Source organism: Alligator mississippiensis, chromosome 9, assembly GCF_030867095.1.
Source record: "Alligator mississippiensis isolate rAllMis1 chromosome 9, rAllMis1, whole genome shotgun sequence".
Taxonomy (NCBI): Eukaryota; Metazoa; Chordata; order Crocodylia; family Alligatoridae; genus Alligator; species Alligator mississippiensis.
Genome location: NC_081832.1, coordinates 28,372,052 through 28,386,053, shown reverse-complemented (window position 1 = coordinate 28,386,053; position 14,002 = coordinate 28,372,052). Strand labels below are relative to the sequence as shown.

Here is a 14,002-nt window from a genome sequence, read left to right as displayed (position 1 = left end):
GGTTCTAACCAAAAGGCAGAGATTACTAGGACTGCTTAGGGACAAGTGCCACCCAGCTGAGGAAGATAAGGGCAAAACTTGGAAGCAGGTTGGCAAAGGAGGAGCAGAAAACCTAGTGGGGAGAAACAAGAGATAAGGACTGATGGAAAAGTTGACAGGTTTGGATAAACACATGGGTTTTATTGCTGGAATTCCACCTTTATGTTTATTTCCTTGCTAGTTCATTGCCAACAGGGACTGCCTGTCCTCACAGGGTGTTCATTCTCCTTCTCTGTACATCTCTACTCTTGCTGATATTCCAGAAGAAGCAAAGGCAGATCCATGTGTCCATGGCCCTTGTAAGCTAATGTCACAAATGCCTGTCAGACAGCTCTATAGACATGACAGTTCCAGATATATGGCCAGCTGACATTATTCAGCTACTGCACATGGCTTCAGCCAATGATATCCAAACACCCTAAGCATTTGTATCAACCTTTGCAAAGAAATGAGAAGCACAGAGACAAATCACCAATAAGTGTTTCCCTTTAATATCAGTCAGCCATGGAGAAGCCCAACTCACTTCAAAATTGCAGGAGTATCTAAATTAAAAAGTACCAGCTTTCAATCTCCATTTCTTTCTCTCTCTGTCCTTCTCCCCTCTACCCGCGCCATCCATATCACAAGGGTATGTCTAGCACTGCACCCCCAGTGCTCCTAGAAAGGGCCAGTCTTGAGCACTCCCCACTCCTCCCCACCATGCATCAACAGGAGGGAAGCAGGAGCTGTGGTTTTAAACTTGGTGCCATTTTTGTCTCCCTGCTGCTGATTGGCTGGGGAGCCCCAGCAGTCCTGCTGCTTGCTGCTGACAGCAAGGAAACAAAAAAAATGGTGCCAAGTTTAAAACCATGGCTTCTGCTTCCTTGCTGATGAGGAGCAAGCAACAAGTGGGGCCCCTGATTGGCAGGGGCCCCTAAGCCTGGGTTCTGCTGCCCATGCATTAATTCGCCTATGCTTGTACATACCAAACCAAATAAATTGGCCAGTGTATGGCAATGGAACTAAGTTTAGCAATCTCCTCTTCCCTCAAAAAGGGTGCCACCACAGAAAATATTAGCTTTCTTTTGAGAAGTGATATTAGCAAAGCCCTGGGAACCTGTAAAACTTGTAAGGGTCTGACAGTCACTTGCATGATGCTGTGTCAAACTGAGACTTCAGTGATGCCAACTGCTAGTTGTGCAGTTCAATCTTTAATTTTACAAATAAACCCATATCACTTGAAATTGGATTTAATTACAGCTGAAGTAAACATGTGCTTCATGCTGTGAACTGAGTACTGAGGAGTCTTGCCTAATTCAGCCACACTTTGAAGATTAAGAGCTGTGGCAAAAAGGTAAAAAAGGAAGTAATCTAAGCCCCTTTCATTGGTTTTAAGTGTTTTAAAAGATTCTTAACTGCTCTGAATGTATTTAGTACTAGCTTGGCTGGATATTTTGATATTGGTATTCTGTTCATGCCACCTATAATACAGTGGTGCAGTATCTCTGCAGACAGCAAGGAAGCAATAATCACTGTTGTGAGGTTATTTTATTTTTCAAGAGAGAGTTTTAAAGGATGACTTTCATATTTAAATAAACTTGGAAATGAGAGCATTTTATAGGCAAAGAAATTTCCTTTGGCAAGTGTCTGCCTCAGAAACCTGCATATTGGACTGACAAAAACTATTTGCAGTTAGGTATACTCAGAACTTGCAGTGTTCTTGTGAGCATAGAGTGGTACCAGGGGCATTGGCAGTGAGGACACATTTATTCTATTTTCTTATATTGGCAGGATGCTCCATATATAATATACACAATGAATAGTTCCATCTTAACCTCCAGCTAGGGGAGAAGCTTTATTGGTATTTCAGATAATAACAAAATGTAAACTTGATCTTAGCTTTCTCCCCAACATAGCTATTGCTAGTAATTCCCTACATGACCTTCTCTTTTCCACTCTGGTTTCTACTCTCCCAAAGATACAGTCCAAACACATTTATACCCTCATCAATACTAACAAGACCCATCCAACTGTGCTAGTCATCAGTAGTTTTTTTGAAACTTTGTGTACCTGATCCTAAGACACTGAGCTGCATTCCTGCACTGAGTCCTAGTCACTCCTGCCCTGTTGCATGTGGATGGGAGATAAAATAGTCATTTTATCTCACGCAAGACTACCAGACTTTTAAAAGCATCCCTAGAATGTCTGCAGTTCCTGAGTACATGCACATGTGCAGGTCTGTGTGCATGTGTTTATGGGTTTGATCATCTATTCTTTGGGGCCGATAGCAAAACTTCAATGTGTGGTGGAAAATCCTGCATGCATATTTTTGTGTGTGTACATGTATGTATAAGGGCTTTTTTCCTCCCAGCCCAACTTCTTCTCCTTGGTCCTACAACAAAGTCCTAATCCTTGGCACCATGTGCACAGTAGCTTTCATTGTAGGCAAGCCAGGTAAGAACAGCCAAAAAAGATGAAACAAACGTGAATGGACATAAGGGGCTGTTTGAAGTCTGGTGAAGTTAAAAATTCTACCTAGCTTAACAGTCCCTCTCTAAAACATGTCCAGAGAAACTCCAAGGATCGTTCATTGAAATGATAATATGTAGTGAACTAACCAACTTAACAAAGAAGACACTAGATCACCAGCAGGGTTTGCTTAGAACAGTGTTTTCTGGAGTAAAGACAGAATTTGGAGATGCTGCTTCATTTCTGTGTCTGATGTATGAGGTGCCAGTGTTGTGGTTGTGCTACTTCAGCCATTGAGCCTTGAATCTGAGAAATACAGAAGCAGATATGAGAAGACAGTAGGGGAGAGATGGGTGCTTAGTCCCTCTGAGTACATTCTTCTTTAATGAACACCACCACAGTCTTCTCACCTGGCACTCCAAATTCATCACTGGTGGAGCCACTGTTTATATGCAGAAATACTCACTGGAAATATCCCCACAGAGTTTTATCTATCTCCAATAGAGAGTTTCTGTAGCCAGGCATAAAGCCTGGAGCAGCAGGAATGAGGGGAAAAGGATATGTCTCAGGAACAGGAAATGAATGTGGGAAAAGAAGGATGAAATGAATGGAAAAGAATCACTGCTCTTCACAAGGAAACCACATCTACTGCTGTTACTATTTTGATGCCTTTGCAGAAAGGTTGTGTGAAAATGTAAGAGGGGAGAAGAATTTTTTTCTTATTGTCAGTCTCTCCAAAAAACAGTTCTTTGTACAGTAGTGCTGTTGGGAATAAAAATAAGAACAGGGAGTGCTCCCTCATTGCAGGATGGAAAAGACCAGCCATTCCATTATAGAGCCTTCAACATGAACAATCCTGGTTGCTTAAGCCTAAGATTATCATGATTATTCCTTTTTCCCAGAGTTGAGGATGTTATTGTATTATGCCTTATAAAACCCTATCAGGATTTTGGGAATGCACAAGATTAAAGAAGCAAAATTTTACAATCTTATTTATTTTTTTTATTGGAAAAGAAAGTGATTCTATCATACATTTCTCTGGGCTTAAAAACAAACTGCAGTCAAGCAGCAGTTTCTGTCCGAGTTGTTTAATGCTTTTCTTGTGCTCCAGGCTGTGTTGAAACCATTGATGAGTTACTGGGCTGTATTTTTCCCTTCTTTGGATACTGTAGTAGTACTGCTTTTACATAACAGGACATAGGCAGTGTACACACATAAGTTGACTAGGTCTGCTGTTTTGACAGGAAAAGATGTTGCCTTTGCATCTTCATATGTACCCAACATGAGGAATTAAAAGTTACAACAAGGGGTATGAAACAGGAAAACAAACTATTAATGACCTGTTGAAAGCAGTGGGTAAGGATGCCAGTCTGTGCATGGGAAAGAGTAGGCTATATTGTGTGAGAAATAATGTAAAATGAAAGAAAAGGAATCTAGGAAATAAAAGGACTTTGCTGGAAGATTTCAGGGGTGAAGAGTAATATAGGGAGAGCAGTGCAGCCTTTCCTTATTTAAATAATTGTATCTTTCCTTCCTCTGATAAACATCATCTTAAGTGTGATTGAGAGGGTTGGGGATATGACCAGAGGTGGATAACATGTTCATCATTTAAGGAACATTTTTTTTCATTTGACATTTCTTCCATTTTCTCACAGAGCTCTGCCGATCAGGGTGAGACGAAAAGTGCCCAAACCAATCAACCTTCCAAAATGATACCACCAAAACAGCCCATGTATACTATGCCACCCCAGGCCTCATCACCTTATCCTGGTTTAGGCTCATTCCTGTCCGCATCAGATCTTCAGAGTTACCGTGGACATCCTCATCCCAGCCTCTCCAGAACCCTTAATTCCAAACCCATGTTGCCTAGCATCAGTGCCTCGCCACCTCCTTCTTTCCAGATCAGTCCTCCTCTCCATCAGCAACTGTCTTTGCATCACCCACAGAGCTCCATCCTCAATCAATCACTCAACATGCAGCAGGTCCCACAGCAATCCATCTTGTCTCCTTCCATGGCACTACAGGTACAGCCCCCGATGAGCTCTTCACCTCCAGGGCAGCAGGTGAGTGCTCTGGGTCCTTAGAACTGGTTTGCAAGGGAGCATAGTTTCAATACTAGATGTTCTATGCAGGGGTGACTGGTGCCTCCTGCATCTGGTGGGGTGGCACAATTTGTGGGTGGGCCCACGGGTGGGCCAAAAGCCCCATATGACCAGAAGAGGCCAGCCCAGCAAACTGTGGACCACCATGCAGAGCCCTGCAGCCAGAATTTCTGGCCAGAACGCAGGTAAAGCTACCTTCACCCCCCAGGCAGAAGGGTGGGCCCAAACCTCAAATGCAGCTGCTGCAGGCACTGCAGGAGGAGCTGCATCCTTTCCACCTGGCTCTGTGTGTCCGTGATCACTTCCAGTCTGGGGGTTGGCTTAGATGCCCCTCATAATGTGAAGCCCTAAGATGCAGCTTTCTTAGCTTGTGCCTAAATCCAGCACTGCCTATACTTCTGTGCCAGTCTCAGGGTGGGAAACATGCCCGCCCTGCCAGTCACCTGTGGTTCCATGTATCAGAACCTACACACTTGGTTTAAGTTTCTCTTGGTCCCCCTGGAGCCCGTTACTTGGTATTTGAGGCAACAACTCTGTGACCTATTGTGAACAGCTTTAGCCATGAAAAATTTCATATGAAGAGTCATTCCTTATGTAAAGGCTGCTTACTCTAAGATGAACAGACTCTTCTTTGCAATGCCCAGCCTCAGCCAGCTGGCCTACATGCAGAGGAGTTGGTCATGGGTTTCAGACAAGGGAGTTCTCTTTCAAATTTGATAAGAAGGGAATTGAAATGGGAGGGGAAATGGGCTTTTTGATCAATGGAGTAAAGCACGTCCCATGCTCTGAAGAGGGAATTTCTTTATGGGCAGGGTGATCTACAGAACTTTTCCATCTCTAAATTCTTGAGTTCTCAGATTATGCCAGCATGAGATAAGTCTGGTGAACTATTCATATTAAAGGACTTAGGCTATACATTTCACAGCTGAAATGCAATGAATTTGCCAAATATTCTAACTGCTTTAATCACCCAATGATTGAACAATTTTTTGCATCATATATTTGCTTAAATGGGTTTAATGAATAGAGCTTTTCATCTGTTAATTGATTCAGTTTGTTCATGACCAGCTTTGAGGAAATGTAAACTGTTTACCTTAACATACAGAGCATTGAGAAAAATACAATGTGAAAAAGATCAAAGTAGCAAATATATCCCTGAGCTATTAAAAGCTGCATCGAACACAGCTGTATCCTGAAACAGAAGCCAGAATCTGGCATACTTTAAGAGTCTGATAAAACAATAATATTGGCATGGCATAGCTATATCTAAATCAGAATGACTGCTGATATGGAGTTTGCACTTACTCAGATCCAATAGTGTATATTATAGGAGATCACATCATGATCATTTAAAGTGGAGATATTAGTCAATGTTGGGGGCAGATTATTTGGCAGCTTAATTACAAATATTTTGTTAGCAAAAAAATAGCATACTAAAACACTTCATAATGAATGATTTGGAGAAAACTACATTCTCAGTCAATTAGCTGCCTGGATTCCAGTCTTAATGTATGTTGCTAATTAGGTCACATGCAAATAGTAGCATGATGCTTTTTCCGATAATATGGTTTCCCACAGTCCCTGATAAATTGCAAGCAGTAACAGCTGATGGAGAGAATATTGCTTGTGTGGATTTTCTTTACCTTGTTACTGTACATTATGATGGGCTAATGCATTACCGCAAAGAGAGCTGTACTTGAAGTAGAAAAATGGCTTTGATTGCCAGAATGCTGAGGCAAAGGCTTTTGGTACTTCTAATATTCTATAGCCATTTACCAAAGCTCTTCTTTAAAGAAAGGTCCTTAAAAATAAGGGAGAGAAAGAGAGATGTGAAGCAGTTTGGCTGTATTGGGTCCTTTGTGTACTACATTCTACAACAGTTGAGCTACAGTCCTTATTCAGCTATTAAGCATGTATTAAGCATGTGCTTAAGTTCCATGGATTCTAGGATACTATATAAATGCTTAAGAGCTCTGCTCTCCATCCATTTTACTGCTCTCTGGATAGGATATTTGAACTTGATTACAACAAAGGTTAATCAAAACCTCTGCTGCTTCTGCTTTTTTGTACATTTGTAATTCCTGTTTTCCCTCTTTTTTTTTTTCTTGGTTCCTTTCCCCCATAGGACTTTTCACACATTCCACCTGAGTTTCAAAACAGTGTCGGACCTCGATCACCTGGTGCATCAAACCCCCCAGGAAATAGTGATTGGGAAAGTGATTACCCAAGCAGAGAGTGTGGAATTAACCATTGCAGGTCAGTAGACAAAATAGGGTGCTATTACCTTGCTTAGGGAGCTATTTGAACTGTAAACATCCACCAGGTTACAACTGAAGTAAAAGAATGGAAAATGATAAAGACATGAAAATACCATGTTCCAAAAAAAAATGCAATTGCTTATAACATTATCATGCCATATTTGTTTAGTAAACTTCCAGGAATGTGTCTTCTACACAATCACTGGAGCCTTAGAACTAAAGAGGATAATACAATGGAGGACTAACTCTATTTAACTTTAGCTGACTTTCATTCCTAAAATGTGGAAACAGTTACAGTTTCTAGTGCATTTTCCATCTCCTTTAAGCAAAGTTTTAAACAGGAATTTTGATGTACAAACTCCAAAAGGGAGACAGATCCTTAACTGGTGTGAATTGTTGGAGTACTAGTAGTTTGTACCTGCTGACATTCTACCCAAACTGATAATTAGGTAAAAGAAGCAGCAAAATTGTTCCTCCTGCACAGCCTGTTGTCAGCCAGGCAGCATAAACAGATGCTTTGAAAACACAGAATTTTTTTCCACACTGTATACATTTTTGTTTTCATCTGTCAAGTAAATGAACAATAATAGCAGGTGTGCTTCTAGAGCAGGACAGAGCAGCCGTCTGTGTCCCTGCCTTATGCACTGGAAACATGTTAGCAAGTTTCATCTATCTCCAGCAGGCGCAGGTCAACCAAAGGGGGCTGCTTCCTGTAACCAGAGGATGGCTGGTTTGTAGGGGTGTGCGAAGCGGGCCGTATTTGATTCTGCCTGAACTGGGGACAGTGATTTCATTCGTTGATTCGGATAACTGTCCCTGGTTCGATTCAGCCGAATCCGAATCTGAAGACTTGATGCTGATTCAGAGAATCAGTGATTCGGACATTGACACAGCTTTAAATGTTTTTTCTACATACCTTAAGGTACCCACACAGCTCATGAATGCTGCAATGCTGGGGCGGATGGAGCATCCCACAGGAGCGCAGCCCCCCCCCCATGTTCAGCAGTGAACCTGGAAAGGGACCAGAAGTACTTCCAATCCACTTCTGGGTCTGCTGGGGAGCGTGCTGGGGGACCCCCCTTTGCCCCCCCAGCTCGGTGATTGGCCATGGGGGGACCCCAGGTGCCCCCCCCACCCCAGACCCAGGAGGCACCAGTCGCTGAGCTGGGGCACCAGGGGGAGGGAGGGGGGCCCCCTAGCATGCTCCCCAGCAGACCTGGAAGTGGACCGGAAGTGCTTCTTGTCCACTTCTGGGTCTGCTTCTGAGCATGCTGGGGAAACCCCCATGCTTCTGTGGGACACTCCATGTACCCCAGCATTTCTGCATTCACGAGCTGCCAGCTACCTAGAGGTATGTTGAAAAAACATTTAAAGCTGTGTCTATGTCCAAATTGCCGAATCTTTCCGAATCTCTCCAAATCAATTCAGAGGGTTCCGATTCGATTTGGAGAGATTAAAGGGTCCTCTGATTCGATTCAGGTTCAGAGATTCAGCCACTGAATCAGGCTGAATTTCTGCTGAATTGAATCAGGGACTGAAGCTTCACACAGGCCTACTGGTTTGTAGCCCCATACCCTTCAGAAAACTAGATTTTACTTTTGCCTAGATAACTTCTGTGTTTTATAGGTATTCAGATTTCCAGGGCCTTACACAGAGAGATGTTTGACTTTAGTAGGAGCTGTGGTATCACCATTTTATTGCTGCATATGATAAAGAACTAAAGAAGAACTCCCCAAATTAACAGTAGTAGTAGTAATAGTAGGTCCCTTATCATTTCTGTTGTGGGGCTAATCACCAGAGGGCATCATGTATTATACACACATGCAAAGGACATTACAGGTTTTTCTCATCTCTCAGGAGGAGACCCATAAATAATACAGGACTAGAGAGAGCTTTTTCCCATTACACCTTAAGAACTCTGATATTGACAACATGTCAATGAGAAGTTCAGTTTGGTGACATTTGAACTCTAAGGGGGAAAATAAACTAAAGCTCTGGAAGGCTCTTTGTTCTCCAAATTGATGGTGGGTGGTGGTGGTAAAGCCACTCTTGCTACTGCTGAATCCACTGCTTTTGGCAATAAAATGCAGTGGTGAGCAGTTTCCAAGCCATTATGTGTGCTTGTGCACGTAATCAGCATTTACTCGCTAAAAATGTTCCTGGTTTAATTTTCCTTTCTTAGTTTATGATGACTAATTCAGTAACGTGGATGTGATTTACCATGTAATGGTTTATTATGCTATAACTAATAAAATGTGCTAGGGGGCATGTCAGAACAATTTTACCCTCCTGCCCTTTCAGTACTACTGTATTGCCAGGTGGCGTTTTAGGACAAGATTCGATATTTTGCTCAGTTTATTTTCTTGGGTTGTGCCGGGTTGCTTTTTTGCAAGGAATTTTTGGTGGCTTGAGAGCCACAGGTTGTTGGGGAGGTTTTTTGGTGGCGGGGGGAGGTTGAGTTCAATAAGCAGTGCTGCCCATCTCCCTTGGAAGGCCTCCTGCTTTTTTCTGGGCACTCGTTACTTGTTGCACGGGACACTGCTGGTTAGGGCAGAAAATCTTTCCATGCAAAGGTCCGCAAGAGTGAGCCTGCCTGCCTCCCCTTCACAAGTCTGGATTGGCATTTTGAGTCTGTATAGAAGGCCTCCCAAAGGGGCTATCCCCCTACCCAAACCTGGTCCTGAAACAGTTTTGCCCGCCTCCCCGGCTTTTCCTGCACACTCGTTGCACCGGGTGCTGGGTGTGGGGTACACTTAGGGCTACACAAGGGTACACAAAGCATCTGAGCTGGAGAAATGCCTGCTCTGTCTCAGGTGTACAGCTGGTCTTGCCTGGGGCTGCATCCTTAGCTAGTTCTGACAATGGCGCGGTCATGTCTGAGAACCTGGGTACCAGGTGCCAATAGTAGTTGGTGAGTCCCAAGAAGGGCATTTGTTTCTTTGTCCATGGCCTTGGGTACTCCTGTAGGGCTTGCACCTTATCTACCAGTGGCTGAATAGGAGGCCAGTGGCCTCCTTCTATGGAAAATCCTAAGCACTGGATCTCTTTTTGCCCTAGGGCACATTTCCTTGGCTTGGCCATTAGCCCCACAGACTGTAGATCCTGGAGCATAACCTTATGGTGTCTTAGGTGTTCCTCCCAGGACTGTGAATAGACTACCACATCATCTATGTAAACCGTCACATAGCCTTAGTGTGGAGCTAACACCTTGTCCATCAGTCTTTGGAACATTGTGGCTGCCCCATGTAGCCCAAAGGGCATGCTCATGAATTCATATAAACCCCAAGGGGTGGCAAATGCAGTTTTCTCCTGGGAGTGTTTTTCCATGGGTATTTGCCAGTAATCTTTTGACAGATTGAGGGTGGATATGAAGCATGCCCCCCACTTATTTTCTTCAAGGCATAGGGTACGCATCAAAGCGGGCCATATGATTAACTTTGCGGAAATCATTCCAGAGTTGCATGGTCTGATTATTTTTGGAGACCATGCCAGTAGGATTGAGCCATTCACTCTGTGATTCCCTAATGACCCCATAGGCCAACATCTGCTCTACCTTTGCCCAAGTTTTTGCGGGATCCTTCACCATCCTTCTTGGACCACCTCCCCTAGTGGTGTTTGTATCTGGTGCTCGGTTAAGGTGGTCTTCCCTGGGCAAGTTGTGAAAACCTCCAAGAAAGACTTCATTAACTGCATTAGCTGCCGCCGCTGGAGTGCAGTTAACTGTTATCCCTGCTGTATGGCCTCTGGACCTCAGCCACATCTGGCCTAAACTCCTGCTACTGTGGGCCTGTGGCAATAAAGAGGGCTTCCGTATTGACTCATCTTTTCAGCAGATTTACCTGATAAATTTGACCAGTCTTCTGCCTGCCTGGCTGCCATATCTCATAGTCTACCAGGCCAACTCTGTGGGTTATTTCATATGGCCCTTGCCACCGGGCCAGGAATTTAGATGTCTCATCTAGCAACAAAACCAATACCCAGTCACCTTCGTCAAACCACCTGTCACGTGCCCTGAGGTCATACCCGGCTGCCTATTGCTTTTGGGCCATTTATAGGTTTTCCTTGGCCATAGACTAGGCCACCTTCAATCTTTCCCTCATCTGTAAGACATGGGCCAACAGGCGGCAGGCAGAACCTTGTTGTCCTTCCCATCCCTCCTTAACCAAGTCTAACAACCCCCACAGGCAATGACCATACAGCAGCTCAAAGGGGGAAAGTAGATTCATAGATTCATAGACATTATGGATGGAAGGGACCTCGGAAGATCATCAAGTCCAGCCCCCTGCCCCAGGGGCAGGAAGTCAGCTGAGGTCACAGGACCCCAGCAAGATAAATATCCAATTGACTCTTAAAGGAGTCCAGAGTAGGTGCTTGCACCATTTCTAGCAGCAGTCTGTTCCAGGCCTTGGGGGCTCGGACTGTAAAGAAGTTCTTCCTTATGTCCAGCCTGAAACGATCTTGGAGAAGTTTGTGACCATTTGACCTTGTCATCCCATGGGGCGCTCTGGTGAACAGGCGCTCCCCCAGATCCTGATGTACACCACTTATATACTTATAGGCAGCCACCAGTTCCCCCCTGAACCTGTGCTTTTCCAGGCTGAAGAGTCCCATAGCTTTCAGCCTCTCATCATAAGGCATGTTTTCCTGCCCTCTGATCATGCCTGTGGCTCTCCTCTGGACTCTCTCAAGCTTCTCCACATCCTTTTTGAATTGTGGACCCCAGAATTGTATACAGTACTCCAGCTGTGGCCTCACCAAGGCCAAGTACAGCGGGAGGATGACATCCTGGGATTTGCTAGAGAAGCATCTATGGATGCAAGCCAGAGTTTTGCTCACTTTGCCGGCTGCAACATCACGTTGGTATCTCATGTTCCTCTTGTGATCAGTCATGACCCCCAAGTCCCTTTTGGCCGTGGTGCTAGCAAGCATAGCGCTGCTGCGCCTATAAGCATGCTGCGGGTGTTTCTTCCCACGGTGGAGTACCTTGCATTTTTCAGCATTGAAGGCCATCAGGTTTTCATCCACCCATTTTCTGTGCCTGTCAAGGTTGGCCTGGATTACCAACCTGTCCTCAGGTGTGGATGCTTTACCCCAAAGTTTGGTGTCATCAGTGAACATGGCCAGTCTGCTTCTGACACCAAAGTCCACATCATTAATGAAGATGTTGAAAAGGATAGATCCAAGGACGGAGCCTTGGGGGACCCACTGCTCACTGTACACCACAATAATTGACTTCTATCAACTACCACTCTCTGGGTCTGACCTCAAAGCCAATTCCTCAGCCAGCATTCTGTGATGTAGGCGAGGTCGCGTTGGCCAGTTTTTCTATAAGACGATCATGGGATACCAGATTGAAAGCTTTTTTAAAGTCAAGATATAGGACATCAATCACTTCTCCCTTGTCCAGATGGTATGTCACCTGATCATAGAAGGAGATGAGATTGGTCAGGCAAGACCTACCCAGAACAAACACATGCTGGCTATCCCTCAGGAAGTTGCCTTCAGCCAGTTTGTCAAGAATGGTCTTTTTGATTATTTTTTCCAAGATCTTCCCAGGGATGGAGGTCAGGCTGGTGGGCCTGTAGTTCCCCAGATTTACTTTCCTCCCTTTCCTGAAGATAGGCACCACATTGGCCTTCTTCCAATCTTCTGGCACTTCGCCTGAGCGCCACGAGTTCTCGAAGATCCATTCCAGTGGCAGAGCTATGATGCTTGCCAGCTCCTTAAGTACCCTGGGGTGTAAGCTATCTGGGCCAGCTGACTTGAAGGTGTCCAGCCTCTCAAGGTGTTCCTTCACATGGTCAGCATTGATGAAGGGTAATAGTTCTCCCTTGTTCTGGCCATCCCATACTATATTGAGCAGGGCCGTCCCTTGGGGCTGGTGAAAAAACAACATGAAATACCCATTAAGCAAGTTGGCTTTTTCCTGAGCGTCGGTTGTCAGTTGACCCATATGGTTTAGCAGGGGTCCAACGTTACCCTTGCTTTTCCTCTGTCTCCCCACATATCTAAAAAAGGACTTTTTATTATCCTTGATATGTGTAGCCAGTTGGAGTTCATTCACAGCCTTGGCTTTCCTGGTTCACTCCCTACAGGTCCAGATCAGTGCAGAATACTCCTCCTTTGGGGTGAATCCAGGCTTGCATCCTTTATAGGTCTTTCTTTTTAGATGCAGGAGGTCCACTAGTTCCCTACAGAGAAACTTTCGCTGCCTTTCCTCCGAGACGAGATAGACATTGCTTGAGCTTCCGGGATCGCTCCATTGAGGAGCATCTACTCTTCCTGAACTCCCCTCCCCTTTGGGTCGTGGTCCCTTAGGGCCTCGCCAACAAGCCTCCTGAGCTTAAAATCAGCTTCCCTGAAGTCAAGGACTTATGCTTTGCTGACTGACTTGCCTGCTTTGCGGCAGATGATGAAGCTTCCCTTTGATTATTAGGCCGCTTCCCTTTGATCATTAGGTCGCTATTTAAGTCATCCCCTGTTGCCAGGTCGAGCAGCGCTTTGCCTCTCGTAGCAGTGCTTTGCCTCTTGTTCTGTGGCACTTTGTGTGGCTTCATGGTATGCAAATATTAAAGGCCCGAGTAGCTTGTCCCACCATTGGATGCCTCGCCCACCCAGCAAATTTGTAAGCATGCTCTTCAAAGTGTGGTTAAACCACTGTACAAAGCCATCAGTCTGTGAATGGTAAACTGACGTTCTCAGGTGTCAAATCCAGTGGGTGTCACACATCTCCTTAAAAACCTAGGCCATAAAATTGCTTCCTTGATCTGTTAAAATCTCCTTGGGGAGGCCTACCCCAGTGATGATGCGCAACAGCTCTTCTGCTACTTTTTCCACACTTGCTGACTGCAGGGGTACAGCCTTTGGGGACCGGGCGGTGTAGTCAATCAGTACCATAATAAATTGGTACTCGGAGGCACTCTGTGACAATAGGCCAACAATATCTACCACTGCCCTCTCAAATGGTTCCTCCATGAGTGGTAGCCACCATGGGTGCACGCAGTGGCCATTGTGGGTGGGAAAGTTAGCACTGTGGGCAGGACTGACAAAACTGGCCTACTTCCTGCCTAACCCCCAGCCAAAAGAAGTGATCCTGCAGCCGCTCACAGATCTTATCTTCCCCTAACTGTCCTCCCAAGGGAAATTCATGCATTA

General features: G+C 44.9%; 1 protein-coding gene across 4 annotated transcripts in view; it reads left to right on the top strand.

Annotated features, from left to right (window-relative positions):
• The window catches only part of TOX2 (TOX high mobility group box family member 2), a 397,444-nt gene that overhangs the window by 354,790 nt on the left and 28,652 nt on the right, over positions 1-14,002 (top strand). For all 4 annotated transcript variants that reach the window (XM_059733260.1, XM_059733261.1, XM_019490298.2 and 1 more), the window contains 2 exons: positions 4,143-4,550; positions 6,715-6,845. In XM_059733260.1, coding sequence (XP_059589243.1) covers positions 4,143-4,550; positions 6,715-6,845 — 539 coding nt within the window. The remainder of the gene's footprint in view (positions 1-4,142; positions 4,551-6,714; positions 6,846-14,002) is intronic.